Here is a 27,754-nt window from a genome sequence, read left to right on the forward strand (position 1 = left end):
CGCCCCGCTGAAACGCGCCGCTCCAGGTGAGGCGGCAGGCACGCAGGTACCGCCCCGCAGAGCAGCTCCGGCCCCTCAGTTACCCCCCCAGAACCCTCCGTTCTTCCGTGCTGCGCCCCCGGTGCCTCCAGCCCCCGCTGCTGCTCTTCTGGTAACTCCGCGCGGCCCCCGAGACAGCGCCCGGGCATCCCGGGATCTCCGGGCGCCTTCCCGGTATCGCCGTGTGTCTTTCCATGTGCCTCCGGTACCTCCGGACGCCCCCGGGCACCCCGGTACCTCCACGATAACCCCACGTTTCGCTGCCCCGCGGCCTCCCCCGGCCCCAGTACCGGCCCCATACCGGGACTGAGCCGCCCCCAGTGCGACCTGTACCCCCACCCGGGACCGGGTTGCAGTTCTTGGGGAACCCCGGAGACCTCCCACACCCGGCGACCTGGCACCCTGCAGCGGGGGCTCCCCCAGCACCCCCGGGCCCACTCTGATGGGAGGTTCGGGGTGCCCTAGGGGGTCCCATCGGGCACCAGCCGAAATGCTACTCCCTCCCCAGCACCCGGGAGGGCCCAGCAGGTCCCGAGCATCACCTGTGGGTGGCACTACGCTGGCAGTGGGGGCTATGAGGGTACAACAGAAGGGGCTCAGCTCCTCGGGGTGTTCTCAGCACCCCACAGTGCATCGGGGTGCTGGTGAGGGATGCCTGGTGGGCCTGGAGCCCCCTCCCGAGTTTGGGTGCATGGAATCCCCAGAGTGAAGAGGGACCCTGGGGTGGGGCCATGTATGCACCCCAGCCCTGTTGCGGTGGGGTGTCTTGTGGCCCCTCTGGGGCTCCTGGGGTCTGTCAACCCCCAGACTGGAGCAGCATCTTGTCTGCTGGCCCTGTGCCAGGCCCCCCAGGCTGGCGGTGGCAGCTGGCCCCGCCCTGCACGTCCTGGCACCCGTGGGCTGGCGCTCAGCTGTCCTGGCAGGTCTTGGCCAAGGTCATGGCAGCTGCAGGGAAGGTCCCATCCAGGGCAGCCAGAGCCATGTCGCCCTCCAGCTTCACCTTCCTCTTCTTCCTCCTCCTGCCGGTAGGATCATCCTGATGCCTGTCTGCGGTGTGGGGGGCAGTGGGACAGCCCCCTCCAGCCCCTGGGCAAAGCTCCATGGCCCCTCAGCCCCGCTCTTCGCCCTACAGGGGGTGCTGACCTTTGCGGAGTGCAGCCATGGGCTCCAGCGGCAGAAGAGGGACTGGGTCATTCCCCTCATCCACCGGCCTGAGAACGAGCAGGGGCCTTTCCCCAAGAAGCTGGTGCAGGTATGTGGCCCCGTGGGGATGGGGCGCAGGGCAGGGGGGTCCCTGGGGCACTGCGACCCCTCTAACCCCCCTGTGGCCCATCCGCAGATCAAATCCAACAAGGACAAGGAGACCAAGGTTTACTACAGCATCACAGGGCAGGGGGCGGACGCTCCCCCTGTAGGTGTCTTCACCATCGACCATGAAACGGGGTGGCTGGAGGTGACAAAGCCACTGGACCGGAAGCAGATTGATAAATATGTTGTGAGTGGGGTGCCAGGGTGGGGAGGGGACGGTCCCTGGGGACACATGTGCTGATGGTGCCTCTGGCAGCTCTTCTTCCACGCCGTATCAGTCAACGGGCAGCCCGTGGAGGACCCGATAGAGATCATCATTGCCGCAACGGACCAGAATGACAGCCGGCCCGTCTTCACCCAGTCGGTTTTCCGCAGCACCGTGCTGGAGGGGGCTGAGCTGGGTGAGACTGATGCCGCCAAGCAGGAAGCAGAATCAGGGTGGTGGTGGGGAGATGGGGGACATGTCACCAATAACCATCCACCCCAGGCACCCCCGTGCTGCAGGTGGTGGCCATGGATGCCGATGGCACTGTGAGCTCCAGCAACGGGGTCGTGGTCTACTCCATCCTGCGCCAGACACCAGATCAGCCCCAGCCCCACATGTTTGCCATCAACGGCAGCACCGGGGTGATCTCCGTGGCAGCAGCAGGGCTAGTGGCACAGGTGAGCCTTGGGCACGGCCCGTCACCCACCTGCATGCCCAGTCTGGCTTTCACCCCCCATTTGGGGGTGACACTGTCTCTCACTGCAGGCTGTCCCCGAATATACTTTGGAGATCCAGGCCATCAGCCCAGAAGGTTCTGGGCTGCAGGCCACTGCCACTGCCCACATCAAAGTGCAGGTGAGGCACTGAGCCCACAGCGGACGGGCAGGGTGAGGCTGCAGTGAAGCTGTTGCCTGCTCTCGGCAGACCCCACCATGTGCCCAGCTGCCGTAGCACTGACACGCTCCAGGTGCTTTCCAGGCTGGGATGGCAGCTCCACCACGGCTCCTCCTGGCCCGGCGCCCCAACGTCCCGCTGGGCTCTAGTCCACCAGCCCCAGGGCCACGGTGCTGCCAGAGCCTAGGTGCTGGTGGGGCTCCCGGGCGCACCTCCCAGGGGGAAGCCACCTGCATTGGCTCATCCCAGCTGGGGAGGAGCGCCTGGTGCTGCCGCAGCCCCACACTGGGATAGCGGCATACAGCCTTGCCAGCTCTGTGGGGAGAGTCTGTGGTGCCAGGACGGGCTGCCAGGTGAGGGGATGGCATTTTGTGCGGTGTTGCCCTGCCTGAGTGGGGCAGAGGAGAGCCAGGTAAGCAGCCGGGCACCCTTGTTGTTGTTGTACCTCTCTGGTGTCCCTGCTTCAGCCGCCCAGAGCTGGTGCCAGGATGGCAGCAGGAGCTGGTCCCGCTCCAGGCAGGCAGCCCAGCCCTGCCCATCTGGCAGCAGCCCCAGAGCCGCAGGACCAGCCCCGGGGCTATGCTCCCACCCAGCGATGGTTAGTGGCCCTTGGCAGCTCTGGAGCACTTGCAGGGTTAACGTCTGCCCACACGTGACACCGCGGGCAGGGAAGGGAAAAAGATATGGAGCTGCTTCCTCCCTGGGTCTGGGCTAGCCAGTGCCGCTGTGCTGTGGCCCACCGGGGCGAGTCGGGAGCCCGGCAGCACGTGTCCCAGCCTCACTTACTCCTCCATCTCAGGCCAGCGGTATGTCCGGGACAGTGGAAGGCTCCTTGACCACCCACGTGCTGAACACAGCCACGGGGCTGCCAGCAGCCGGCCTCGCCATCCACCTGGCCCAGCTGCAGGAGCCAGGGCAGTGGATGGAGGTGGTGCAGAGGTAGGAGAGCCGGGGGAAACCACTGGGCAGAGGATGCTGCTGCCTGTCTCCCGAGAGCCAGGGGCAGCCAGGAGAGGCTGCCCAGCCTGTGTCCTGGGGACAGCCAGCACTGCGGGGCTGGGACAGCCACCACGGCAGAACTTGCTCCTGCTTGCAGGTGGACCAACGAGGACGGGCGCTGCCAGCCCCTCCTGGCTGCGGGAGAGGCCAGGGCCGGCACCTACAAACTGCGCTTTGAGACGGCGGCGTACTGGCAGGGCCTGGGGCACACCAGCTTCTACCCCTTTGTGGAGGTACGGAGTGCGGGGAGCAGGGGACGGGTGAATCGGGAGCTGGTTGTGGCAAAAGCCACAGCAGGACCAGAGCAGGAGTCCGGATGCTATGGTCAGGCTTGGGGGAGCTGCCTGCTCCCTCCTGCGGTCCTGCTGGTGCTGCTCTGACCACCCCCAGCCCAGCTGCAGCTCACTGAACCCCAGCTGCTGCCCCTCGCTCTTCCTCAGGTTGTCTTCACCATCACGGACCCGGCGCGAAAGCTGCACATCCCGCTACTGATCAGCCCCTACTCCTACACCACGTACCGGGGCAGTTAGGGGACAGGTGTGTCCTCCCCCCAGGGACACAGGGCACCGACACCATTAAAGGCTTCAAACAGCACCGTTTGTCTCAAAAAAATCACCTTCCTGGGGTCAACGCACACACGGCTTCTGGAGGGGGAAAGGAGGGGAACCCTGGGGGCAGCATGGGCAGGGAGGCCCAGGGGGTCCCCGCTCCAGCTGGGGCCAGTGGGTGGAATGCCAGGAGCCCTCTGGCTGCGCTGTAGTCCTGTGCCGTGCTGGGCATTGCTTGGTCACAGCTGACCCAGCTGGCAGCTGCCTGTGGCCAACATCCCCTGCAGCAGGAGCGGGGCGCTGTCCCAGAGGAAAGCCCCTCAGGGAGGAGAGAGAGGGTCCTTCACATACTCCAGAAAGCTTGGGGGGGGCTGTTTAATGGCATGGAGCAGGCAGGGGGCACAGCCTCGTTTCCCGCGGGTCTCTGCTCAGGTGGGCACTGCCACCAGCCCGGCGGGGCCCTGTCCCAGCGCCTGCCCCAGCACCGGGCTGGCCAGCGGCTTGAAGCCCAGGTTGTCCAAGGGGATCCCAAAGTCCGTCAGCTTTGCCTGGAATGTCTGCAGCATGTCATTGTGCGCCTGCAAGACAAGGGCAGAAGGTCCTGTTTGCACCCCCCGAGCCACAGCCACCACCCAAGAACCCCCCAGCCCTGCCCCTCACCTTGCAGACCCGGGCCAGCTGGAGCTGCAGGTCTTTGATGGTGGTGTTCTTGGAATTGAGCACGTCCTGCAAAGGGACACGGTGCATCAGGCAGCCGCTGCCCAGCCCCGGCGGCACGGTAGTTGTGCCGTGCTCTGCCGCGCCACTCCCATCTGCATGGAGGAGCTGCACTGTGGCCTGGCTCCAGTGGAGCAGCCGGCAGCATGGCCTGGCCAGCAGCCACCCCCCACCTGTCCCCTTCAGCCAGCAGTGCTGGGGACAGCCACCCCCAAGCACAGGCCAGGGACAGGGACCTCCTGGACCAACACCACAGGGGCCAGCCACCACTGTCAGCCCCACTGCAAAGGCGGGTGACAGCAGCACCTGCTCCGCCAGCACCACCCTGCTGTGGCGGCACTGGGGGAATTAGAGGGAGAGAGTCCTAGGAAGATGCTGGAGGCAGCTGGGCAGAGGAATTTTGGCATCCCAGCAGCTGCGGGAGAGCTTGACGCCACAACGCCTTCCCAGGAATGTGTTTTCCTTCCTGCTGCAGTGGCACCTGCTAGTGGGTGACACATACGCTGCCCCATCCTACAGCTACTGCCGTGCACATCCCCAAAACACCCTGGCAAGGGAGTGTCTGAAAGCTTCACTGCCACCCACCCAGAGAGGACTTGGGAGGAGAAAGTTGTGTGCAGGAGGAGCAGGAGGGCACTGGGGTGGTGGCCTCACTGAGCATGGAACCAACGTCCCCCGCGTGTCAACCCAACCCGGAGCAAGTGCTGCTTCTCTGGTTACGGCTGCAGCAGGCTCCAGGAATGTGGGTCTGTGAGACACCACACCAGGGCTTTCTGCATACATATTTTTAGCACAGCAGACACTGCAGAGCCCCGGGGAAGCCACCCGTGCTGTCTCCGAAGCTGGGGAGGCCAGGCAAGGTTTGGCGAGGCTCCACGGCTGTGACTCCCCATGCACAGAGCACCCCAGGTCACTGAGGGTCCCCGCACACAACCGGCTGCTCACAGCACAGAGTTGGTGAGCACTGCTCAGCCTGGGGCCATCCTCCTTGAAGCACGTCCCACCTGAGGGACGGATCGGTGCCAAGCTGCCACCCACGCGCTCTGCTCTCGAGGGAGAGCCGGCATGCCCTGCAGCACCACACGTGGCCCTGGGAGTGCCTAGAATGCGTGACGTGGCAGCTACAGCCATGTGAGATGGGGACTCACAGGCTCCGAGGTCTGTGTTCCCCCCAGAGCAACCTCTGTCTCCCAAAACCAGCCTTTGCAGGGCCCACAGCAGCGCACGGTACCTCCAGCTTGTTCGAGACCAAGGAGAGGGCACCCGGGTCAAGGTTGGAGGCTGCAAAGGCTTCGCTGAGCTCCACCTCCTTCTTTTCCAGGACACTGAGGAGTCCTTTCAACTTGCGCTCCAGGAGCAGGTTCTTGAAGCCTGTTTTCTGCTGCACCTCGTTAATGGCTTTGGTGAACTTCTGGTAGAGCTCATCTCGCTCTGCTTGCACCTGCTCCCAAAGACAGAATGTCCCCACACTGCCCATGGGACACCCGGGGCCCACGGCCACCTGGGGCTGATGGCAAATGGGTCCAGCAGCTCCAGCCACAGCCCGGCTGCTCCCGGCAGCTCCCCCAGTCTGCAGGCAAGGCAGAAGCCAGAGCAGAACTTCCCTCCCTCCTGCCATGGCTGGCACCTCCTCAGCACCTGCACTTCTGCTTCCTGCTCCTCAGGACACTCCTGACAGCAGAACAGGCTGACGAGCTCACTGCAGCACTAATTGAGACCTCGGACAGGGCCCCACAGCACACGGGGTCTTTGCTCTCCTCCTGGCAGCTGGCAGGAGTCCCCAGCTCACAGCTAGTTAATAAGTGTCCTAATTAGGACACATTTTCTTCTCCATAGCCTATTTCTGAATGCACTGAATATGTTGCTGCCTTAATGATGGATTGTTAACAAGGCCTCAGATCGATCTTCATATTTCTGGGGATTTCTACGAATTGCAAATGAGCTCTCTTCTTGCCTCAGTAGATTTATCTGGGTTAGCTGGTGGGGGGGAGAGGCTGAGCCGGGGAGAACTCACTCAACAGGGCTCATCCCCGCACGGCACGCGGGGGGAGCATCCCCCAAACGCTGGCAGAAGGAGGGAGGGAGCTCCACACTGGGGTGGTGTCCCGTGACAATCTCTCTGTCCCTGAGCCGCTGCTGTGGCCAGGCCTTGGCAGGCCGAGAGGGGACCGCTGGAGCGTGCACGATTGCTTAGCAAAGTACAAGGCCAGGCCTGTCTGCTGACCGTGGGAGAGGCCAACGCTGGGAGAAGCTTTGTGGGAAGCGGCAGTTATCACACAACTCGGGATTAGAGCTGTGGAAAACCCTTGGCTAAGCACAGCCTCTGCTGCGTCCCCTGCTCTGCGGGAGGAACAGGGTCTGGGGGGCACCCAGAGCCACTCGCAGCTCTCACCTTACTGAACCTCTGCTCCAGCACTTCGTGTTCCCACTGAAGATCCTTCAGCTCCTTCTGGCTAACTTTAAGATGGCCTTTTGCATGCTGCAAGAGGGAGGGGACAGTTAAAGAGCAGGGGTTTCTCTGTGAGGGGCGGGGAACATGTTTTGGCAAGGGAAGAGAGTCACCAGCAAGGAGACATGGGTGAGAAACGCCAGGCCAGGCAGCACCCACAGCAGCTCCCTGCCCCTCTGCAGCGGGGGCTGCTCTGGTTCCCCACTGCCAGAGTACCATCGAGATCTCACAAACACCCGGCTGAGCTGGAAAGGACTGGAGGACTTCGCTGAGTGGCAGAAGTCATTGCCAAGCGACTCCCTCCAGGAAAAATCCAGGGTGACTTGGGAAAGGCCAGGGCTGGACATTCACCTTCAGGGCCTCCTTGTCCATGTCGTAGTGGGCCAGCTTCTTCTGTAGCTCAAACACCTGCTCCTGGGTCTGCTGCAGGGACTCCTTCAGCTGCTTGTTCTGGAGCAGTGCATCTGCCTTCTCCTTTTCCAGTTTAGTCTCCCTTTTCTTCATCTCCTCCATCTGCTCCTGTGCTTGGGAACACGAGTGTCAACTCCTGGGGGCTGTCCAGCTCCTCAGAGCATCCCACACCACCCAGACACCCTTCCACTGCTGGCCCAGCAAGATCCACCTCCCTGTGCTCAGGAGCTCATGCAATGGTGTACAACCCTCTGGAGAGCAGCAACAGCCACCCGGGAAATGGCCAGATCTGGGTGAAATCCTCACAGGATCAGTCCCTTTCTGGCAGGGTGACACTGTAGGCCAGGCAGGGGGACAGGCAGTACCTTCAGCAAGGTGATAAGTGCCAGGTTTTTGAGGGTGATGTCGTTGTAGTAGTTCTTGATGTCACTGAAGGCCTTCTCGTGGTTCCTCATCAGCTCACTGATCTGACTGTTCTTCCTCTCCTCCACCTCGTGGATTTCCGTCTTCCTCCGCAAGTCAAGCTCATCCCGCAGAACTAGCATCTTCTTGTTGTACTTGGCCTCAATCTCTGGGGAGGGCACAGAGGCTGTGATGACCTCAGGGAGACCCCGCGCAACCCCCTGCAGCTCCCTGAGCCAGCGCCATCCAGCGTGTGCCACCGCTGCGTTACTCAAGGACAAGACGCTCATTAGCAGCGTCACTGCAGCTGTCACCAGCGTGCAGAGCAGCTACACTGTGACCCTAGAGAGCAGAGCCCAGAAATAGCATCCTTGGAAAGAGGGCACGGAGATGCTAAACATTCCCAGTCAGCCCAGGAGAACCTGAGATGTCCCCCAAGGAGAAGATGGGAGCAAGGGCTCTGCAAGGGCTCCACCACGCTCAGCAGTACAGCCTGCAGCAGTGACAGCACCCTGCCTGCACCACGCACACCCAGCCTTCGTCCATTCACACAGTGCTGGAGGTCTGGCAGCCCCAGAGCATGCGGGAGCAAGAACTGGGGGAAAACCAGCCAGAACTGGGGAAAAGCCAGCCAGAACTGGGGAAAAACCAGCCAGAACTGGGGAAAAACCAGCCAGAACTGGGGAAAAACCAGCCAGAACTGGGGAAAAACTGGCCTCCTTACTGCTCGAGACTCTGCTAGGGAGCCTGGCAGCACAGCAGAGTTTGGCAGAGCCTTCCCCAGCGCACTGACAAAAGGAGCTCGTGCAGGAGTTATGCACACGTCCTGACCTTTCATTTGTCTCTCAAAGTCGTTGCACAGCCGGGTGATCTCCTCCTCTTGTTTCTGTCAGAGAGAAGCTACGTGTTAGACGCAGACAACCGAATCCTGTGTCAGCCGCATCCCAGGGGACTCCTTCCTGCTCCTTGGGTGCCACCATGGCACCAACCCCACATCATCCATGCAAACGGCAGCTCATAGGCCCTCCAGCTGCTCTCGCAGCTCCCTGCTGCAAGACGGGTTCACAGGACCTGCCCCAGGAAGCCCTTGTCTCCGTTCCTGCCGCACACCGGGGCTGGGAGGGCACAGCCTGCAGACCCATCGACTCCCTCTGCAACAGAGGCACCTCGTCCATAGCTCCAGCCCAGCCAGGGACGTACCAGGCGCATGTTTTTCACCACCACCTCGTTGGCCAGCTCCTGCTCTTTCAGCTCCACTTTCAAGGAGCGCATGTCCTTGCGCAGCTCCATCTCCTGGGCCCAGTGATCCTGCTGGGCCCGCTTCATGGACAGGGTGCCCTCCACCTTCAGGTCACTGAGGTTTTCCTGGTGTTCATACAGCAAGTGCTTCACCTTCTGCTTGTAAACCTAAAGACAAGCCACAGACTAGGTGAGGGGCTCCAGCACAAGACATCTGGAGCTGGGATATTGGCTGAGACGCTCCTGGTTTGCATCTTGCCTAGCTCTTTCTCCTCTTCCCTTCCTTCTCCTCCTCAGAGCAGCTTGAGGATCACCCGGAGCTTGGGGCACTCACAGCACCTTAAGCCTTCTCCTCTCCCACCTTGATCTCCACTTGATGTCGCTCCTCCGCCTCCTCCATCTCCCGGTCCTTGTTCCGCAGCTCTGCTTTCTTCTCCTCCAGCTGCCGACGGGTGATCTCCCAACAGGCATGAGTCCTGTCACGCTCGAGTTGGAAATAGTTACGCTCTTCCCGTTCTCGGTCCAGCTCCTCTCGGAGACGCACAACGTGTGCCTCCAGCTGCAAAGCCAAGGGGAAGAGCCAGGGAGGTGGGAGAGACCTTTAAGATCATCAAGTCCAACAATTAACCCAAAAATGCCAAGACCACCACCAAACTGTGTCCCTGAGAACCTCATCTCTGGTTTGTTCAACCCCTCCAGGGATGGTGACTCCACCACTGCCCTGGGCAGCCTGTTCCAATGCCCAACAGCCCTTTGGGGAAAAAATTGTTCCCAAGATCCAACCTCAGCCTCCCCTGGCGCAACTTGAGGCCGTTTCCTCTGGTCCTGGCGCTTGTTCCTTGGGAGCAGAGCCCGACTCCCCCTGGCTCCCAGCTCCTTTCAGGCAGTTCAGAGATCAGAAGGTCTCCCCTCAGCTCCTGTTCTCCAGCTGAACCCCCAGCTCCCTCAGCCGCTCCCATCACACTTGTGCTCCAGCCCCTTTCCCAGCTCCGTTCCCGTCTCTCAACTCACTCCAGCACCTCAAGGGCTTTCTTGTGAGGGGCCCAAAACTGAACCCAGGATTCGAGGTTTTTCCTCCCCAGTGCCCAGCACAGAGACAATCACTGCCCTGGGCCTGCTGGCCACACCGGTGCTGGTACAAGCCAGGATGCCATTGGCCTTCTTGGCCACCTGGGCACACGGCTGGCACTGAGATGCACAAGATCTTATCCCAGAACTGAGGCCCCCAGGCAAGAACCATCTCCTCCTCTGTTTGTAGAACACTCGGCAAAACAAGCAGGACTTGGGGCAACCGAGGGGCAGCGGCTGCACCTTCCACCTCTGCCTGCCCTCCCTGTGCCTATGGAAGCCTCCTGCCCTGCAGCAACATGTCCGAGAGCATGGCAGCTGCAGTTACAGAGCTCCAGGCTGAGCCATCACCCAGCTGAGCTGGGTGCTGGCGTCAGGGAGAAGACAGCAAGGACACAGGGCTGGCAAGCAGAGCACCCTGGATCAACGGAAGTGAGGGTGGGAAGAGGGGGCTGCTCCTTCCAGGAACAGTGAGAACCCCTCACACAGCCCAGACAGGTTTCAGGCAGTGAAGTGAACCCTGATCGCTTGTCCCTGTCACCCTCGGCCACCTGTTGTCCCCAGAGCCAGGCACTGAGCAGGGGTCCCTCAGCACTGCCCTTGCAAGCAGCAACATCCTCCCAGGGGTGGGCTGGCAGACGGGGGGTCTCTCACCTGCTCCTTGCTCATCTCCTCTGGGGACAAGACATCAGGCACTGCTGAAGCTTTGCTCCCTTTCCCTTTTTTTCCTGCTTTCTTTTTGGGCGCCTAAGGAAAGAAAACAAAATACATGAGCTGTGCGTGTGGCTCCGGTGCCAGGAGGAAGCTGTGGCACGCAGAGCTCCCGCACCAGCCCAGACCACCGACCTGCTCTCCCGGCAGGGACTCGAGCTGGGGGACAGGGAGGCGGGGTCCCCATGGAGCAGCCGGGAACCCTCTGAGGTCCCCGCACACCCATAGCTCATGTCCAGCCGCTGCCGGCTCAGCTCCGCGGTGAAGCCTCCAGCGCGTACCGCAAGTCCTGCCTCACGGGGGTCCCGCAGCGCTGGGCACGGCGACAAGGGGCTCCCCGAGAGAGGGACAGGCTGGGACCCCGCAGCCCGCGGGCCTCCCTCTCCAGGAACCAGCCGGGCGGGGCCACACCGCCCCCTCCGCTCGCACCTCCGGCTCCAGGGCCCATTCAGCAACAGGCCCGGGACCCCCAGCCTCCCCGGACTCTCTCCTCAGCCCCGGTCTCAGTTTCGGTTCCCCCGCCCAGGCCCCGCTCTCACCATGGCGGCTGGCCACGACGCCACCGTCTCCAGGCAACGGGCGCGCGGCTCTCGCGAGAGGCGCGCGCAGCAGGACACGCCCCCTAGCAACGCGGGGCCCCGCCCTGGCAACGGCGGCGGGGCCCGATCCCGGCGCGGGGGCCCGCTGTGCTCGGTTCCCCCCCCGCCGCACCCTCGTGCTCAGCGCTGCGCCCCGGGCCCCGGCATCCCCAGCCTCCCCACCCGGGGACCCCCAGCGCCCCTCCGCCACCCGAGTCCCCGCCGCACGCCCGGGGTCCCCGCTGCGCGTCGGTTCCCGTGTGTCTCCCCCTCCCCCGGGTCCCCTCTGCATCCCGGATCTGTCCCCCGGGTCCTCTCCGCACCCCGCGGCCTCACGGGTCCCCGCCGTGCCTCCCGCCCCACGGACCCGCGGTCCCGGGTTCTTCTCCGCACGCCCCGGTCCCCCCGGGGCAGGCGGAGCCGGTCCCGGTTCCCCCCCGCCCCCGCACCGCCTCCAGCACCGCCCCCGCCGCGGCGGGCAGGAGCGTGTGGGCTGCGGGCTGGCACCGGGCCCGCCCCGCCCAGCACCGGCACCGGCCCGGCCCGGCTCATGGAGGCTCCGGGAGCGGCCGGCACCGGAGGTGAGGGCGGGGCGGGGGAACGGCCGGTGCGCCGGTCACCGCGGCCCCGGGCCGGGCGACTCGGCCAGGCGGGACCCGCAGCGGGCGGAACCGGGCCGAGCCCCGCGGGGGGCGGGGGATGCGCAGGGGGATGTAGGGCGGGGTGTGCGGGGGGTGTGTGCGGGGATGCAGGGGGTGCCTGGGGTACGGGGGGCTGTCTGTGCAGGGCGGTGCAACGGGGGGTGCAGATGTGCAAGGGGGAGCACCCCCAGGGACATGGGGGTCGTGCTGGGGGTGCCCGGCTACAGGGGTGCGGGGCTGTAGGATGCGGGGGGTGGAGGCTGGGACGGAGGGTGACGGCGCAGGCGGGGGGGGGTATCTGCGCAGGGGGGTGTGTGCAGGGAGAATCTGGGATGGGACTGTGGGTGTGCACAGGGGATGACCACGAGACATGGGGGTGCATTGAGGTGCTCGGGGGGTGTGGGTGTGCAGTGGGGTGCCAGGCCAGGGTACGAGGTGCCCGGGGCAGGGTGAGGTGCAGGGGCGGTGCTGGGCAGGCAGGTAGGGTGCTGGTGCTGGTGGAGGAACGTGGAGAGCTGGGACGCTTGGGGACAGGGTGGTGGCCGTGCCGGTGGAGCTGGGGGGGCGCCAGTGTTAGGGGGGCTGCAGTGGGGTCCTGCATGTTGACACGGGTGATGCTGGGGCTCCTGTGCACGTCCATCTCTCCTGCATGTGCCCCTCACACGGCTGTGCCACGGCCCCTGTCGCGGTGGCGGCCCCGGCTGTACCCTCCTGTGGCACCGGGCCCTCCAGAGCCCACGGAGGACAGTGCCACGAGGCTGGGCACCAGCCACGAGTGGGGCTGACGCTGGTGGGGTGGCCGGAGACGGCTGCTGCCGGGCTCTGCGGATTGACGTGAGTCAGCAGAGCGGTGTGCGGGGAGGGAGCCCTGATGGCAGCCCCGCTCCCTACCAGGCAGCCGGTGAGCCCAGGCTGGAGCGGGGCAGCGTGGCTGGTGGTGTGGCGTGACCATGCAGGCGGAGGCCAGAGGGGATTTCTGCGGCAGGGACCAGCGCCCTGGTGGGTGGGAGTTTGGGGAAGGGGAGTGGAGCTGGGAGGTTGCTGGTGGCAGGGGAGGACGTGCTCCAGGCAGTGACACCACCGTGTCACCCCTCAGGGCTGGGCAATGTGGTAGTGGAGTGGCGGGAGCGGGCAGGAGCAGGAAGCCCCCATGTGCCCCCGGGGAGCACTTCCCAGCATTGGAGCAGGGTGGGGACCCCGTTTCTCAGCCAGAAGGAAGGTCCCAGTAGGGTGTGGTGCCTGGTCCTGCCTTGTGGGGACAGGACATGGCAGAGCTGGTGCTGGAGCAGGGGCACTAATGTCCTGTGGCTCTGTGTACCAGGAACCAAACACCCCCATAATGTCCCTTTCTCTATCCTGCCTCCTTTGGGTTCAGAGGATTTCTGTCCCCTGCCCCACTGTCACCATCCTGGGGGGAAGGAAGAGATGCCCAGCATGGGGTGAGCCCACCCCCATGCCATCTCACCCAGCAGTGCTGATGACAGGACCCGGTGGCATGTGGTGCCAGGGCACAGCTGGGTCCATCCTGCTCCAGCACCAACCTCGGGTGGGCTGGTGCTGCTCCTGGCACATGGGGTCTCTTGCCCACCCTCGGTGCCCTCAACCCCGGAGAGGTGTCCAGGCACAGCTCTGCCATGGTCACAGGCTGTGCCACCACTGTGGCTGCCTCGGTCCCGCCGGCTCTTGCCGGGAGACAAACCATCCCTTGTCTGGGCTCCGGCACAGGCCGCGCTTTTGTCTCGCCGACACAAAGGGGCTGTGAGGGGCGGGGGGCGGGGGGCTGTCAGCTGCCAGCACCGGGGCTGCCAGGACCTGGGCAGCTCTGCCCATCCTCCCAAGGGGTCCTGCTGCCCTCGTCCCCCTCAACTGAGACATTTCGAGTGGGGTGGCAGGGCCCTGGGAGGGAACTGCTATCACCAACACAGCAGATGCTGGTGTCACAGAGCTCGGCAAGGAGGCAATGGCCCCAGAGCGCTCAGCAGGGACCCCCACTCATGGGCCAGCCCCAGAGCCCCCCGGAGCCCCTGCAGAGGAGCAGGGCGGCATCCCCATCCCCAGCGCCAGCCTGCTGCAGGTCACCGAGCGCAGACGTGAGTGCCACCCTGTGTGGGCAGCCTGCCTGTCCCCTGGCATCCCCAGCCTGTCCCCAGGATCCCCTGCCAACCCCTGGGATCTCTACGTGTCCCTTGCTATCCACTGCCTGTCCTCAGGATCCTCTGCCTGCCCATAGCATCTCCTGCCTGCCCCCAGGGCCCCTGCCTGTCCCTGGGGTCCTTACCTGTCCCTGGCATCCCCTGCCTTTGCCCAAGGGCCTTGCCTGTCCCAGGATCTCCTGCCTGTCCCAGGGTCCCCTGTCTGCCTTCAGCTGGTCATTGTGCCCGCCGAGCCTCCTGTCGGCTCCCCGAGCTCCCACCCTGGGTGCCCACCCCTGCTGTCCCCAGCCTGTCCCCGGGGCCTTGCTGTGGGTCCCCAGCGCAGCCACTGCCTGCAGAGCCCCTGAGCAGCGTCTCGTCGCTGGAGGTTCACTTCGACCTACTGGACCTGACTGAGCTGACCGACATGTCGGACCAGGAGCTGGCCGAGGTCTTCGCCGACTCGGACGAGGAGAACGCGGCCGGAGAGTCACCCAGCGGTGAGCGAGCAGGACCGCCCTTGGCCTGTCCGTCCATCCATCCGTCCATCCCTGAGCCGTGTGTCCCCACAGGGCTGCAGCCGCCGGCGGTGCCGCGGGCCGGGTACCTGCGCTCGCCCTCCTGGACCCGAGCACGGGAGCAGGGACGGGACAAGAAGCACCTCAGCGACCCGGAGCTGCCGCCGGGACCCCCGGACGCCTTCCTGCCTGCCGAGCGGCCCCGAGAGCCCTAAGGGCTGCCCTGGCCCCGCGGGGCGGCAGGGACACGCCGGGGGACACACAGACACGGGGACACACTGATGCCAGCCGCTCCCCTGCAGCGCTGGAGCCCGAACCCGCCGCCCTGCCCAGGGGTCCGGGGCGCAGGACCAATGTGGCGGGACGGGGGCGCAGAGGCATGGGGTACCGGCCCCGGGACCAGGCGGACCCCAGCCCCGCGGAGGGCGGCATGGAGCTGGCCAGAGCCGGTGGCCCGGGGCTGGCACGGCCATAGCTCCCGGGAACGGCGGCCCGGGCCCGGCGGAGCGTGGCCGGTACCGGTGTTCGCCCCGCACTCATGTAGCAGTGCTGAGTTCCGGTAAAACCGACCGACCCACCACCGCCGCGGCTCTGCCCGTCTCCGTCGCTGTGGGGAGGGAAAGGGGGTGGGGGTTAGAGGAGGGGCCCCCCGGACGGGACATGGGGCTCCCGTCGGGCCTGGGAGGCGCGGCAGGCGGACACTTGGCATGCCCTGGACAGGACGGAGGGAGGCCGGCCGGTATCGGGACAACACTGACCGCTGCCCCTCCTGATGGGCTGGAGACCAGGGATGGTCACCACTCCTTACGTCACACTGACAACGTCATGCAACATGGCACCAGAGCGGGACAGGCCCACGAGGAAAGCCCGGGGTGGGGGTTCGGGACAGCCCCAGTGTTTCTCCCGTAGGGTGAACCCCCCTGCTGCAGCCGCAGCCCCCGACCGGAGTGCCCGGCCCGGTCCCCGCCACCGCCACGCCAAAGCAGGGACATGAGTGCCGGGTTGCGCAAAGAGGCTTCGTTAATGCTACAGGAAACCCGGGGGGGCTCGCGGGGTGCGGGGGGAGCGGCCCCGCACAGTGCCATGCCCAGCCCCCCCTTGCAGCCCCAGGAATGGGTGTGGGGAGTGGAATCGGGAGCTTTCCCCCCAAATCAGCAGCGTTATCCCAGTAGTGTGTGTGTGTAGGTGGCAGGGCCACCAGTCTCCTGCTTCCCGTTCCCCACTATGCCCTGCCCAGGCCTTCAGCACCCAGAGAGATGGCAAGAGCCCTCACAGGGGGCTCCTCTGCCAAGTCCTGATGTGCTCGCCCTCTCCGGCAGTGCCTGTTGCTCCAGCTCGACCAGCATGATCACTCACAGCGCGTGGCTGCAGGAGGCGGAGCACCTGCCTGCGCCCCTGCCTGCGCCAGGCTCAGCACAGGGCTGGCAGGAGCTGCTGCGGGTCATTAACCGGCTCCCAACACCTCCTGTGGGGCTCACCCGGGCCTGGGGAGTAGCTGGGGTCTGGCAGTGACCCCCCCACAATGTCCATGCCCAGAGTACTCCCCAGGCTGCTGTCCCTGCAGGCAGAAGGTCCCAGTTCCTCGCAGAGCCGGCGGCTGCCCATCCATCCCAGGGCCCTGTGGCAGGTTGGGGGGGCTGTGGGGCCGGGCCCCCTCTCAGGGCTCTGCCTCGGTGCCAGAGTCCTGGAAGAGGGACTGCTTGCGCAGGCTGAGCCGGGCGCACTTGGGGCAGGTGGTGGAGTTGTCGTAGTAGCAGTCCCTGCGGGGAGAGGATAGCAATGGGTCACCCCAGGGCACTGGCTCAGTGCCACCCCTTTCCCCCTCCTCACCATGCCACACCGGTGGGCCCAGCTGCCCCCAGTGCATCCCTGGTGCGGCAGGCAGTACCTGTGGAAGACGGCAGAGCAGTCAGTGCAGACAGAGGTGTGGCTGTCGAAGGGGAAGAGCACATCGCCCTCCTTGCAGAGCTCACAGACGAAGCCTTTTGCCTGGCAGCGCTGGTGGGGAGCGGGCAGAGGGTCCCAACGGTGCCTGGTAGGGACCCCTGCACCCCCACATGGCACTGGCCCCACCAGAGCCACGCCGTGGGTTGCGGCTGAGGCTGCCCCACAGCACCGGCTCACCTCGCAGTCCAGCTTGATGTGTTTGGCGAAGAGGGTGTGGATCTCCGTCAGGGAGCAGCTCAGGCGCCCGGCTTCAATGTCGATCAGGTCCTGCAGCGAGTACATCTCATCGTTCTCCACAAAGTGCTGCCGGTCCTGCAGCTGCAGGCAGACAGCCCGTCACCACCGTGCCTGTCACCCCTGTGCCTGTCACTACTGTGCCTGTCATCACCATGCCCATCACCGCTGTGCCTGGTGCCCCACAGTCCCGCGGTCCCCCCGGCCCAGCTGCCCACAGTTCCACAGCTGACCTGCAGCAGCAGCCGCGCCTCCATCGCCTCCTTGCAGGTGATAAAGTAGGGCTTCATGAGCAGGATGTCCTGGCGCAGCTTCTGCGGCGGGACATGATAGGACGAGAATGGGGACAGAGATGGGACCAAGACAGGGAAAAGAGCAGGTGCAGGATGGGGACAGGGATGGGAACAAGATGAGGATGGTGTGGGAATGAGATGAGGATTGGGACAAGGATAGGAATGGGATGAGGACAGGATGGAGACATGTGACAGGGACGAGGTCAGGCTGGGCCAAGTTCAGTCCTGTAGCAGTTTGGGCATCCCCCATCCTGACCCCCATCCCTGCCCTGCCAGGTGAGGGTCCCCACACACAGACACTCCCCTGCTCACCCGGATCTCCACTAGCTCCTCCACGTAGTTGAAGAGCAGCGGGTTGATCTCTCGCAGCTTCAGCACGGGCCGCGACACCATCAGCGCCAGGTACCGCATGCTGCAGCGCGACACCTGCCAGGCCCATGCCCGGGGCCACTGTCACCCTGCGGGCACCAGGATGTCCCCACCACCACAGCCCTCGGGACCCTCAGCACCGCTGCCCAGGAGCCCCATCGCCAGGGACACAACCCTGGGGACACCCCCACAAGTGATCTCTGCCCAGGGATGCAGACCCAGGGACGCTCATGCCCCGGGACATGGACCTCTAAGTGACCTCCAACCAGGGACACAGCCCCCAGGGACCCCTGCCTGGCAATATGGCCCCTCAAGTGACATTTATGCTGGGACACAGCCCCCTAAGTGACCTCCAACCAGGGACGCAGCCCCCCCAGGTGACCTCCCAGATCCTGGGCACCCCTGAGCTCCCACCCCATGCCAGGGGCACCTTGCGGGGCTCGAAGTCCCAGTTGTGGATGGCGCGGGCGGGCACGACAGCCAGGTCATTCCAGTGGCAGCTGCTGCAGTAGTAGAGGCCGGTGTAGTCGCACTGCCGGGCCTCGCTGGGCACCCCCCCTGCGTCAGCACACGCCCCAGCACACGTGTTGGCACACGTGCTGGCACCCCACACCCTGCTGGCCCCATGCCACAGACCCCAGTGGGACCTGCAGCAGCACCTGGGGACACAGCAGGGTCCCAGCGTCACCTTCCCATGTGCTGTGTCCCCATAGCCCCAAACAGCCCTGACCCACAGCTCTCCACAGCTCCCAGCCCCAGGCAGCCCACAGAGCCCCAACCTCCAGCTCCCCCCAGCCCCATATATCCCCCATTCCACAGCTCCACCACCCCATGAAGCCCCCAAAGGACCCCAGCCCCACACATCCCCAGCCCCACATATCCCCCAGTCCCACACATCCCCCAGCCCCAGGCAGCCCTGGCACCCAGCTGCCCCCAGCCTCACATACCTCCCAGCCCCACACAGCCCCACAGCTCCCTCCAGCCCCACACAGCCCCATCCAGCCCCCAGCTCCATGTAGCCCTCAGCTCCCCCCAAGTCCCCAGCAGCCCCTAGATCCCTCCAGCCCCACGCACACCCCAGCCCCACGCGGCAGTGCAGCCTCACGGAGGGAGATGGGTGCGCGGCACTCGGCACAGCGGTAGTCCTGGCTGTCCAGCCCACTCTCAGGGCAGATGCTGAGCTGGTACTCGGCCTGGTGGCTGACCTTGGCACGCACGCAGGGCTTGCTCACCAGTGGCAGGCACTTGCTGTGACACCGGTAGTAGCAGCCTGGGGTGAGGGGGGGGCCCGTGGCAGTCAGCACAGGGATGGGAGGGATGTGGGCCTGAGGTTGGGGGGGTCCCAGCCCCACCTGTGCAGGTGTACCAGGTCTGGATGAGGCCCCAGATGATGGTACTGCACTTGTCGCACATCTGCTTCACACTCTTGCTCTTCTCCTTGTAGAAGCGATGCTCCAGGACCACCCGGATGTTGGGCTCATCCTCGCCAGGGTCCTGCGGAGGTGGGCGGTTGGTCAGTGAGGCAGCCCCCAAGCCATGGAGACCCCCCCACGCCTCCACCCCAGCCCCACCTTCAGCTCCTGCAGCTTGAGGCGGAGGTGGATGAGCCGCACCACCGCATCCTTCTGCCGCTCTGAGTGCTCGGGCAGTGCCAGGATCGCCTGCTTGCACTCCTCGATGGCCTGGCGCAGCTGCTGCACATCTGGCGTCAGGATCAGGCCCTGCGGCAGCAGGGGGAGCACGAGGAGGGGGGATCAGCAGCTCTCCCCCTGGCCCCCCAGCCCCGCTCCCCCCCGGCCCCACTCACCTCAGGGCGGGAGAAGTGGTCCTCAGCCAGCCCCAGGTCCAGCGTGCCCTCGGGGTCCCCTGGGTCCGGATCCGGCTGTGGGGCTGCAGGGGGGCAAGTGCCACGGGGGATACTGGGACCACCTGCCCTCCCCCAGTGTGGGGCCAGGACCACCCATCCTCCCGGCCATGGGGCAGGGCAGGGGGGTCAGCACCCACCTGGGGCGGGGGCCTCCCCGTCGGGGTGCTCCTGCTGCTCGGGGCCCTTGTTGAAGGGGTTGAGGTGGGCCTGGCGGAAGCGGGCCAGCCGCTCGTCGTACGCCATCGTCACCCACCCTGCGGGATGCCGCCTCAGCCACCCACCGCCACTGGCACCGGCGCTGTCACCAGCGCTGTCACCGGCACTGTCACCGTCACCCCGGCACTGGCACCGTCCCCCATGGACAAACCTGTCCCTCGGCCTCCCACGCCCGTGGTCCCCGCCCTGCCCAGCTGCCACCGCCCGGCTCAGCCCCGGTCACCCCATCCCGGCACAGTCCGGCCCCCCTGGCACAGCCCCCGGTGCAGCCCCCGCTGCAGGTCGCTCCCTGTCGTGGGGTCCCCGCAGCCCCGACCCCCTTGCATGGGCCTGGAGGGCAGTGTCCCCCCGGCACTCCCACATTGCACAGCCCCCCATGCAACCCCTTATTGCACAGCCCCGCCGACACCCCCACATTGCACAGCCCCCTCGTGCACCCCACACAGCCCAGCCCCCCCGGCACCCCTTCCCTGCACGCGCTGCTCCCCGCACCCCTGCTTGCACAGCCCCCCCGCACCCGGCATGGCACAGCTGCCCATTTCTCAGCCCTCTCGCATCCCCCGTTGCAGAGCCGCCCCATGCACCCCCTATTACCCCGTACCCCGCTTTCTCCCCGCCCTGCCCCACTGCACAGCGCCCCACCCCGCAGGGCACAGCCGCCCCTCCGCGCACACCGCCCGGCCCCAGCACAGCCCCCAGCCCCCGCCCGCCAGGGGGCAGCGCCCCCACCCCGCTCACCGCAGCACCACCCGCCGCCCCCGCTCTCCAGCGCCGCGCCCCGCCCAGCCGGGCGGCCCCGCCCCCTTCGCCCGGCCGCGCTGCCGCCCCCCGCCGGCCGGCGGACCGCACTGCACCGCACCGCACCGGGCGGGGCCGCGCCGGGAGACAACGGGGACGCGGCGTCCGGACCCACGGGCACAGGGGCTGGACCCGCCTGCACGGCCCCGCGGCTCCTCCTGCCCACCGCCCCTGCGCCAGAGACCCCAGCCCCCTTGTCTGCATAGCCCCCAGCCCCACAGCTCCCGGTCCCCAAAGCCCCCAGCCCCATATCTCCCCATTCCCATAGCCCCAGCCCCCACAGCTCCTGGTCCCCATAGTCCCCAGCCCCCGTAGCTCCTGGTCTCCAAAGCCCCCAGCTTCTTGATCCCAGAGCCCTCAGCCCCATAGTCCCCATCCCCTTTCCCTGTCCCCACGGCACGGTGCCCCTCCCCACAGGGACCCCCAGGAGGTAGCAGCGGCCCCGGGGGACTGCAGCACCACAGCCTGACCCCCTCCAGGGTCAGCCCAGCACACAGGCTGGAGCTGGAGGTCACCAGGGTCAGGGGGCTCAAGGTTGTTTGGGCTGGGGGTGCCCTGGATCCCCCAAAGCCAGGCACATGTCCAGCCCTGGGGGAGTACCCTGGGGTCCAGGTCCCCACCTCATCTGGAGAGACAAAGGGCCATCACTGTCCTGGCACAGGGATGAGGCAGCCACCACCCCCCACCCCAGCATGGAGAAGGGTGACTGGAGACAAAGGGACAGACGCCCTCCCAGGCACTGCAGCCGAGTGAAACTACACCTGTGCCCCCCTCCCTGGGAGACAGGACAGTGTGAGGCACAGCATCATGGGACAAGGGGACACACTGGGAACAGACACTGGGAGAGGAGCAGCACAGCCACCCTGGGGAAGTGGGGTCCCCAAGTCCCCCCATGAATGGGGTTGAGCCCCCAAGTTGCCCCCAGCAGAGGGTCCATTGCCCCTGCCCTCCCATCCCTCCCCAGGATCTGCAGACGGGTAGTACCTGGACAGCAATAAATTTATTAAGTATTCAAAAAAAATAATAGACACGAACCAGTAAAAAAAGAAAAAGGGGGAGGCAGGAGGAGGGGTGGGGGGGCCGAGCCGACTCAGGGCGGGACAGGGTCAGGAGACACCAAAGGGACACGCAGGGACAGCCCGGCTGGGGGGCAGCAGCACGAAGCCGGGGGGGCTGCGGGCAGCAGGGGGGCAGCGGGCATCACTTGGCGCCCTGTGCCTCCGACTCCTCCTCGTCATCCTCATACATCTCGCCCTCCTCCTCGGCCGTGGCGTCCTGGTACTGCTGGTACTCGGACACCAGGTCATTCATGTTGCTCTCGGCCTCGGTGAACTCCATCTCATCCATCCCCTCGCCTGTGTACCAGTGGAGGAAGGCCTTGCGGCGGAACATGGCCGTGAACTGCTCCGAGATCCGCTTGAAGAGCTCCTGGATGGCTGTGCTGTTGCCGATGAAGGTGGAGGACATCTTCAGCCCCCGGGGAGGGATGTCACAGACGGCCACCTTGACGTTGTTGGGGATCCACTCCACAAAGTAGGAGCTGTTCTTGCTCTGAATGGCCAACATCTGCTCATCCACCTCCTTCATGGACATGCGGCCACGGAAGACAGTGGCCACGGTAAGGTAGCGGCCATGGCGGGGGTCGCAGGCAGCCATCATGTTCTTGGCATCAAACATCTGCTGGGTGAGCTCAGGGACGGTGAGGGCGCGGTACTGCTGGCTGCCACGGGCCGTCAGCGGGGCAAAGCCCGGCATGAAGAAGTGGAGACGTGGGAAGGGCACCATGTTGACAGCCAGCTTACGGAGATCGGCGTTGAGCTGGCCAGGGAAGCGGAGGGAGGTGGTGACACCGCTCATGGTGGCCGACACGAGGTGGTTGAGGTCGCCATAGGTGGGGGTGGCCAGCTTGAGGGTGCGGAAGCAGATGTCGTAGAGAGCTTCATTGTCAATGCAGTAGGTCTCATCCGTGTTCTCCACCAACTGGTGGATGGACAGCGTGGCGTTGTAGGGCTCCACAACCGTGTCTGACACCTTGGGGGATGGCACCACGCTGAAAGTGTTCATGATGCGGTCAGGATACTCCTCCCGCACCTTGCTGATGAGCAGGGTGCCCATGCCAGAGCCGGTGCCGCCGCCCAGCGAGTGGGTGAGCTGGAAGCCCTGCAGGCAGTCGCAGTTCTCACACTCCTTCCGCACCACATCCAGCACCGAGTCCACCAGCTCGGCCCCCTCCGTGTAGTGGCCCTTGGCCCAGTTGTTCCCAGCACCGCTCTGCCCTGTTGTGGGGGGACAAGAGGCACCTGATGGCCACCGGCACCCCCACACCCACACCAGGGAGGGGACGGGTGCTGCTGGCGGCGGCATCAGTGAGATCTGAAGCCAGGGTGGGGTGGGAAGCAGAAACCACAAAGGTTTGGCGGCATGCCGGTGGTGCCGGGCCCTGTGGCGCAGGTGGGGACTCACCCGCCATGTGCCCTGGGGATAGCGACGGCCCGGGAGGGGTATGGGGACCCAGGTGATGGTGTCCCCCGCCCCAGGACCTACCGAAGATGAAGTTGTCAGGGCGGAAGAGGTGGCCGAAGGCTCCCGAGCGCACACTGTCCATTGTCCCCGGCTCCAGGTCCACCAGGATGGCGCGAGGCACGTACTTGTGAGCTGCAAGAGATCCCGTGCCGGAAGGGGATCTGCTGTGCCCCCTCCTGGGTTCCCCCCGCACCGTACAGAGTCCCATGGGGCTGGTGTGTGTGTGTCCATCCCCGCAAATATAGGGTCCCTGTGAGGCTGGGTGCACCCCCCCAAAACCTGGTGTCCCTGTGGGGCTGGGCATAATTGTGTGTCACATTTGCCAAACCACAGGGTGCCATGGAGCTGGGTGTGTGTGTTGCATCCCCCCCACCCGCAGAGGATGAAGTCCCACAGGGCTGGGTGTACCCCCCCAAACCACAGTGTCCCCAAGGGGCTGTGTGCATGTGTTGTGTCACTCTGCCCCTCCTGCCCGCCCCCCGTCCCCCAAGTACAAGGTCCCATGGGGTGGGGTGCACATGTCATGTCCTCCCCCAGACAACAGGGTCCCTGTGGGGCTGGGTGCAAGAGTGGGTCCCCCACAGCACTGCAGGGGCTCACGGAGCTGAGTGCCTGTATCTGCCCCCCCAAAATCACAAGGTCTCACAGGGTGAATGTGTGCCTGCACCCCCCACGCCCAGGGCCCCATGGAGCTGATGCATATATCTGCCTTCCCAAAATCACAGGGTCCCACAGGATGGGTGCACATGTCTGCTGCCCCAAGAGCCTCAGGGGGTGGGTGTGTGTATCTGTATCTGCCCCCCTCTACCCCAGCAGACCCAGGGCCTGCCAGCACCGGGTGGGGAAGGCACAGGGCCTCCCCACGCCCGGGGTGGGGGTGCTGGGCTGCCCTGCCCGGGGGGTCCGGGTGAGGGGGGGTGGCTTACAAGAGGCCTCATTGTAGTAGACGCTGATGCGCTCCAGCTGCAGGTCGGAGTCACCCACGTAGTTGCCGCTGGGGTCGATGCCGTGTTCGTCGCTGATCACCTCCCAGAACTGGGGGCACAGGGCTCGGTGTCGGAACACACACACACACACACACACCCCCCCACCCCGGGACCCCCCGGGCGGGGCCGGGCGGGCGCCCCCTGGCGGCGGGGTGGGGCGGGGCGCTGTCCGCGGTGCTGAAGGGCGGTGGCCGGACAAAGGCACGAGGAGGGGGCCTGGGGGGCGGGGCCCTTTGTCCGCCCGGTGCGGTAGGGGCGGGGGGGGGGGGGGGGGTGCGACAGTGCGGGGGAGGGGAGCCTGGGGAGGGGGGTGTCTTTGTCCGCCGCTCCGCCGCGGTGCCGCCGTTACCTTGGCGCCGATCTGGTTGCCGCACTGCCCCGCTTGGATGTGGACGATCTCCCTCATGGTGCTGCCGGGCCGGAGCGGGACGGGCGCGGGAGCAGGAGCGGAGCGGAGCGGCACCGGGAGCGCGGGGGGCGGCCCCGCCGCCGCCGCCTCCTTTATAGGCGCCTCGCGCCGCACCGGGCCGGGCGCTGACGTCACCGCCCCTCCGCAGCCAATCAGCGTCCGCCGCCGCAGCGCTGCAACAGCCCCTGCGGCACGGGCGCCGCCGCCCGCCCCGCCCCGCCCTGCCCGGCCCCGCCGGTTCGGGGACCCCCGGCATCCGCGGGGCGCGCGGGCGGGGGAGGGGACCCTTGCACCCATGGTGGGGAGGGGACCCGCCCCGGCACGCGGGGGCACCCCAGGGCCCGCGCGTGAGAGCAGGGACCTCCCGGTACAGCGGGAGCATCCCGAGGCGGCGGCGGAGGGGGATACACCCCAACCCTCGTCCCATCACGGGGGTCTGCAGGGACAGGGCACGGGGGCTGTCCCAGGGGTCCCGGGCACCAGGAGCCCCCGCGGGGCCGGGGCGGGCGACGACGGGCGCGGCCCGAGAACAAAGGCGACGGCGACGGCGGCGGCGGCGGCGGCGAGGGGACCCTTTGTCCGGGGGCAGTCGTGGCTGCGCGACCCCCGCGGGGACGGGCCTCCCGTCGCCCCGCGCCCGGGGCTGCTCCCACAACCCGCCGGTCCCTCCCAGTCCCTGCTGGTCACCTCCGGTCCCGGGACCGGTGCAGGCGGCTGCAGCCTGACAACGGCAACCGGGAACAATTGAGCTTTGAATAAACGGTGGGGCGGGGAAGGGCCAAGACCCCCAGGGGCTGCACGGCGGTACCAGCCACAGCATCACTGCAAAGAGCCTTTATTGGGTACCACAAGCCCATCAGCCTGGATTGGGAGACTCCCCGCAGGGCATCCCATCCATCCATCCGTCCATCCGTCCATCCATCCATCCGTCCATCTGTCCATCTGTCCACCCCGTGGCGGGACCGGCCATGCCATTATCAGTGTCCCACTGCCTACCAGGAGCACAGCACCACCTCCCACAGCGTCCGCCGGAGCTCCTGGCTCCGGAAGGCGTAGATGAGGGGGTCAACCACTGAGTTGCAGATGATGAGGATAAGGAAGAGGTTGAAGTAGCTGAAGAAGCAGGTGCAGAAGGGGTTGGTGGGGCAGGTGACAATGAGGATGAGGTGGAAGAAGAAGGGTCCCCAGCAAATGAAGAAGACACCCAGGAGGATGGTGAGCGTGACAGCTCCCTTCAGGCTGCTGCTGCGGTAGACGGGCTGCTTCTGCTGGCTGGACATGCTGCGGAGGTGGTGGCGGGCCAGGGCGAACATGTGGATGTAGAGCACCAGCATGAGGACCAGCATGAAGAGGAAGAAGCTGATGAGGCAGAGGAGGATGGCGTTGTTGCGGTAGTAGATGATGAAGACGGTGCTGGAGATGGTGCTGGCCAGCCAGACGCTGGCCATGGTCACCACGGCCCGTTGCAGCGTCATGATGCTGTGATAGCGCAGGGCGTAGAAGATGGTGATGTAACGGTCTACGGCGATGACCCCCAGGAAGGAGAGGGACGACACGACGGAGCTGCAGGTGAGCATGTCGATGACGTTGTCCATGTAGCGGACAATGCTGGCGCGAATCACCAGCATGCCGTGCTCCATCAGCAGCATGAAGAGCGTCTCCACCAGGTTGCTGACGCTCACCAGCATGTCAGAGATGGCTAGGCAGCAGATGAAGTAGTACATGGGCGAGTGCAGGTTCCTGTTCTTCAGGATGGCGGCCACCACCAGCAGGTTCTCCACCAGGCTCACCAGCCCCAGCGTGAGGAAGAACTCGTTGGGGATGTTGAGCCCCTGGCACCAGGTGTTGCTGCCCACGGTGGTTACGTTGCTCTGGTTGCCCTTGCTGGTGTTCCAGGGTTCGCGCAGCAGGCGCAGGGGGGCCAGCGTCGACATGGCCCCCACCTCAGCTCCAGGGCACCCCCAGCTGGGGGCTGTGCCCCTGGTGCACCCTGCAGCACCCACAGCCCCTCAAGCCTCAGGCCCACCCCACTAGTGCAACCGCAGCACGTAGTGTCAAGGCCGAGGGGATCCAGAGGAATTGGGGATGGGGAGGTCCCACCACCTGGGGATGTGCTGGGAATGCCGTGTGCCAGCCTGAACCCCCGGCGTCACGCCGTCCTCCTCGCCAGCCCTGCCTGGTGTCCCTGCAGCCGTGCGCCCGCTGGCCCGGGGTGGTGGGGAAGAAAGGGCCCTTTCTCTGTCCCGCTTTAAAGGCAGCTCTTGCAGCTCCTCCTCCCGAGGAGGGTGGGCACCCACATGATGGTGACACCCTGGCAGTGAGGGGGGCTGCAGCGCAGGCTGGGGCTGCCAGACCCCTGGCATGGCCGTGGGGAGGCCTTGCCTTGGGGCCACCATGTGCCCATGGGTCCCATGAGCCCTGGGTGGATGCACGCACCCCAGAGCCATGCGGCTTGGGGGGCTGTGTGCCACAGGGGTTCATGTGCCTTGGGCCCCCCTAGCATCCTGGGGTCCCCATGTGCCCTGGGGGGAGCCCTGCACCCTGGGGCACTGCGTGTCTTGGTGTATCCCATGTGCCCTGCAGGCCTGTGTGCCCTGGGGGCTCCATGCACCTTGGGGACCCCAGTGGGATCCTCCTAACTGCAGGAGCTACTACCCCTCCGAGCCCCGTGCATGGGCCGAGAGCCCTGTCCCCCTGACAGCACCATCGGCCTTGCCTGGCCCAGCTCCAGGAACAGTGTTTTACCGCAAGGAGGTCGATGAGTCTGATGGGGGTTGACAAAGACAGGATTAAACACAATGCTGTGCCCGTGCCCCAGCACAGTCCAGTGCTGGAGGGAGCCCGGGCAGGCTGGGGGGACACAGGACCCATCTGACTGTCATGTGCCTTCAGTTGGTGTTGATGCCTGGAGCTGCTCGGCTGCCAAAGAGCCATTCACAGCCGCATGAAAAGGCCGATCCTGCAGTTGCTCCCACTGGCTGCTTCCGCTCCTTGCTGGGGCAGCCCTTCCCCGCGGCACAGAGCACCCCACGGTTCGGCATGGCCGGAGTCAGCTCAGCTGGGAGCGGGGGCTCGGGGAGCTGCAGCTCACGTGTGCTGCACGTCCAGCTGGTGCACACACAGCCCCGGTGCCCACGGGGAACGGCAGAACACCGCTCACCCCCAGGAAAACACAGGCTGTGGAGGGAAGTCCGGACCAACAGCCACCGGCTCCCCCCACTTCCCAGCTGCTGCTCCCGCCGGGACGTGCTGTGAATTTTTAGCTTTATCAACAGAAGCTTTGAAAGCCGGGCTAGAAAATGCCGAGTCTGCAAATCCAATCGATGTGAGCACAAGGAACGGGGTTCCCAGGTTGGGGGGGATGGCCTGAGCCCAGCCCCCCTGGCCCCATCCTCACCATCACCCAGGGGAGAGGACGCAGGAGGATTTGCAAAAAGGGGGAGGACTTATTCCGGGCAGTGCAGCCTGGCTC

The 27,754-nt window shown here is 65.7% G+C and overlaps 6 protein-coding genes across 19 annotated transcripts; 2 read left to right on the forward strand and 4 right to left on the reverse strand.

The window, feature by feature from the left end:
* Nucleotides 1–161: 161 nt before the first annotated feature.
* Nucleotides 162–3,820, forward strand: LOC136107424 (cadherin-1-like). The gene is made up of 10 exons (XM_065848473.2): nt 162–272; nt 963–1,064; nt 1,172–1,291; nt 1,379–1,534; nt 1,604–1,748; nt 1,835–2,010; nt 2,099–2,188; nt 3,027–3,166; nt 3,324–3,459; nt 3,667–3,820. Exons 1-10 carry the CDS (start codon nt 234–236, stop codon nt 3,754–3,756), a joined length of 1,194 nt encoding a protein of 397 aa, XP_065704545.2. The 5' UTR covers nt 162–233; the 3' UTR covers nt 3,757–3,820.
* Nucleotides 3,821–4,133: 313 nt separating this feature from the next.
* GAS8 (growth arrest specific 8) lies at nt 4,134–11,747 on the reverse strand. Of its 5 annotated transcripts, none has more exons than XM_071814519.1 (11): nt 11,673–11,747; nt 10,715–10,807; nt 9,354–9,551; nt 8,954–9,160; nt 8,585–8,639; nt 7,717–7,922; nt 7,292–7,459; nt 6,884–6,970; nt 5,723–5,932; nt 4,435–4,500; nt 4,134–4,352 (listed from the first exon to the last, which is right to left on the reverse strand). In XM_071814519.1, exons 2-11 carry the CDS (start codon nt 10,727–10,729, stop codon nt 4,203–4,205), a joined length of 1,362 nt encoding a protein of 453 aa, XP_071670620.1. In that variant the 5' UTR covers nt 10,730–10,807; nt 11,673–11,747; the 3' UTR covers nt 4,134–4,202. The 5 variants fall into 5 exon arrangements, with proteins under 5 accessions (XP_071670620.1, XP_065704354.1, XP_065704351.1 ...); XM_065848282.2 differs by having other exon boundaries at nt 11,717–11,734; XM_065848279.2 differs by lacking the exon at nt 11,673–11,747 and adding an exon at nt 11,311–11,448.
* Nucleotides 11,470–15,222, forward strand: DBNDD1 (dysbindin domain containing 1). Of its 5 annotated transcripts, none has more exons than XM_071814523.1 (5): nt 11,811–11,930; nt 12,885–12,989; nt 13,916–14,080; nt 14,482–14,622; nt 14,695–15,222. In XM_071814523.1, the coding sequence occupies exons 2-5, from the start codon at nt 12,941–12,943 to the stop codon at nt 14,853–14,855; spliced, it is 516 nt and encodes a 171-aa protein (XP_071670624.1). In that variant the 5' UTR covers nt 11,811–11,930; nt 12,885–12,940; the 3' UTR covers nt 14,856–15,222. The 5 variants fall into 5 exon arrangements, with proteins under 5 accessions (XP_065704432.1, XP_065704433.1, XP_071670624.1 ...); XM_065848357.2 differs by having other exon boundaries at nt 13,934–14,080; XM_071814524.1 differs by having other exon boundaries at nt 11,838–11,930; nt 12,889–12,989.
* A 420-nt stretch (nt 15,223–15,642) lies between these two features.
* DEF8 (differentially expressed in FDCP 8 homolog) lies at nt 15,643–20,342 on the reverse strand. Of its 6 annotated transcripts, none has more exons than XM_065848615.2 (12): nt 20,305–20,342; nt 19,488–19,604; nt 19,291–19,373; nt 19,055–19,204; nt 18,836–18,977; nt 18,589–18,753; nt 17,914–18,041; nt 17,427–17,540; nt 17,055–17,135; nt 16,765–16,905; nt 16,529–16,638; nt 15,643–16,400 (listed from the first exon to the last, which is right to left on the reverse strand). In XM_065848615.2, exons 2-12 carry the CDS (start codon nt 19,591–19,593, stop codon nt 16,298–16,300), a joined length of 1,323 nt encoding a protein of 440 aa, XP_065704687.1. In that variant the 5' UTR covers nt 19,594–19,604; nt 20,305–20,342; the 3' UTR covers nt 15,643–16,297. The 6 variants fall into 6 exon arrangements, with proteins under 6 accessions (XP_065704687.1, XP_065704688.1, XP_071670622.1 ...); XM_065848616.2 differs by lacking the exon at nt 20,305–20,342 and adding an exon at nt 20,209–20,225; XM_071814521.1 differs by lacking the exon at nt 20,305–20,342 and having other exon boundaries at nt 16,765–16,854; nt 17,055–17,132; nt 19,488–19,787.
* A 1,003-nt stretch (nt 20,343–21,345) lies between these two features.
* Nucleotides 21,346–24,374, reverse strand: TUBB3 (tubulin beta 3 class III). Its single transcript, XM_065848552.2, has 4 exons — nt 24,223–24,374; nt 23,814–23,922; nt 22,909–23,019; nt 21,346–22,640 (listed from the first exon to the last, which is right to left on the reverse strand). The coding sequence occupies exons 1-4, from the start codon at nt 24,277–24,279 to the stop codon at nt 21,565–21,567; spliced, it is 1,353 nt and encodes a 450-aa protein (XP_065704624.2). The 5' UTR covers nt 24,280–24,374; the 3' UTR covers nt 21,346–21,564.
* A 765-nt stretch (nt 24,375–25,139) lies between these two features.
* Nucleotides 25,140–26,535, reverse strand: MC1R (melanocortin 1 receptor). Its single transcript, XM_071814525.1, has one exon. It carries the CDS (start codon nt 26,214–26,216, stop codon nt 25,275–25,277), a length of 942 nt encoding a protein of 313 aa, XP_071670626.1. The 5' UTR covers nt 26,217–26,535; the 3' UTR covers nt 25,140–25,274.
* Between the last annotated feature and the right edge of the window lie 1,219 nt (nt 26,536–27,754).

This window comes from Patagioenas fasciata, chromosome 13, assembly GCF_037038585.1.
Source record: "Patagioenas fasciata isolate bPatFas1 chromosome 13, bPatFas1.hap1, whole genome shotgun sequence".
NCBI lineage: Eukaryota > Metazoa > Chordata > Aves > Columbiformes > Columbidae > Patagioenas > Patagioenas fasciata.

Coding starts and splice junctions, on each gene's coding strand:
- LOC136107424 (XM_065848473.2), top strand. CDS start 234: ATGTGCCTCCGGTACCTCCGGACGCCCCCGGGCACCCCG. Junction 2,011..2,098: donor CAGCAGGGCTAGTGGCACAG/GTGAGCCTTGGG, acceptor CTCTCACTGCAG/GCTGTCCCCGAATATACTTT. Junction 2,189..3,026: donor CTGCCCACATCAAAGTGCAG/GTGAGGCACTGA, acceptor CCTCCATCTCAG/GCCAGCGGTATGTCCGGGAC.
- GAS8 (XM_065848279.2), bottom strand. Junction 5,933..6,883: donor TGGAGCAGAGGTTCAGTAAG/GTGAGAGCTGCG, acceptor CTTTGGGAGCAG/GTGCAAGCAGAGCGAGATGA. Junction 4,353..4,434: donor AGCTGGCCCGGGTCTGCAAG/GTGAGGGGCAGG, acceptor CTTGTCTTGCAG/GCGCACAATGACATGCTGCA.
- DBNDD1 (XM_071814523.1), top strand. CDS start 12,941: ATGCAGGCGGAGGCCAGAGGGGATTTCTGCGGCAGGGACCAGCGCCCT. Junction 12,990..13,915: donor CGGCAGGGACCAGCGCCCTG/GTGGGTGGGAGT, acceptor TCACCAACACAG/CAGATGCTGGTGTCACAGAG. Junction 14,623..14,694: donor GGCCGGAGAGTCACCCAGCG/GTGAGCGAGCAG, acceptor GTGTCCCCACAG/GGCTGCAGCCGCCGGCGGTG.
- DEF8 (XM_065848615.2), bottom strand. CDS start 19,593: ATGGCGTACGACGAGCGGCTGGCCCGCTTCCGCCAGGCCCACCTCAAC. Junction 18,978..19,054: donor TCAAGCTGCAGGAGCTGAAG/GTGGGGCTGGGG, acceptor CCACCTCCGCAG/GACCCTGGCGAGGATGAGCC. Junction 17,136..17,426: donor AGGAGCTAGTGGAGATCCGG/GTGAGCAGGGGA, acceptor GTCCCGCCGCAG/AAGCTGCGCCAGGACATCCT.
- TUBB3 (XM_065848552.2), bottom strand. CDS start 24,279: ATGAGGGAGATCGTCCACATCCAAGCGGGGCAGTGCGGCAACCAGATC. Junction 23,923..24,222: donor GCAACCAGATCGGCGCCAAG/GTAACGGCGGCA, acceptor CTGTGCCCCCAG/TTCTGGGAGGTGATCAGCGA. Junction 22,641..22,908: donor CCCTGACAACTTCATCTTCG/GTAGGTCCTGGG, acceptor CCCCCACAACAG/GGCAGAGCGGTGCTGGGAAC.
- MC1R (XM_071814525.1), bottom strand. CDS start 26,216: ATGTCGACGCTGGCCCCCCTGCGCCTGCTGCGCGAACCCTGGAACACC.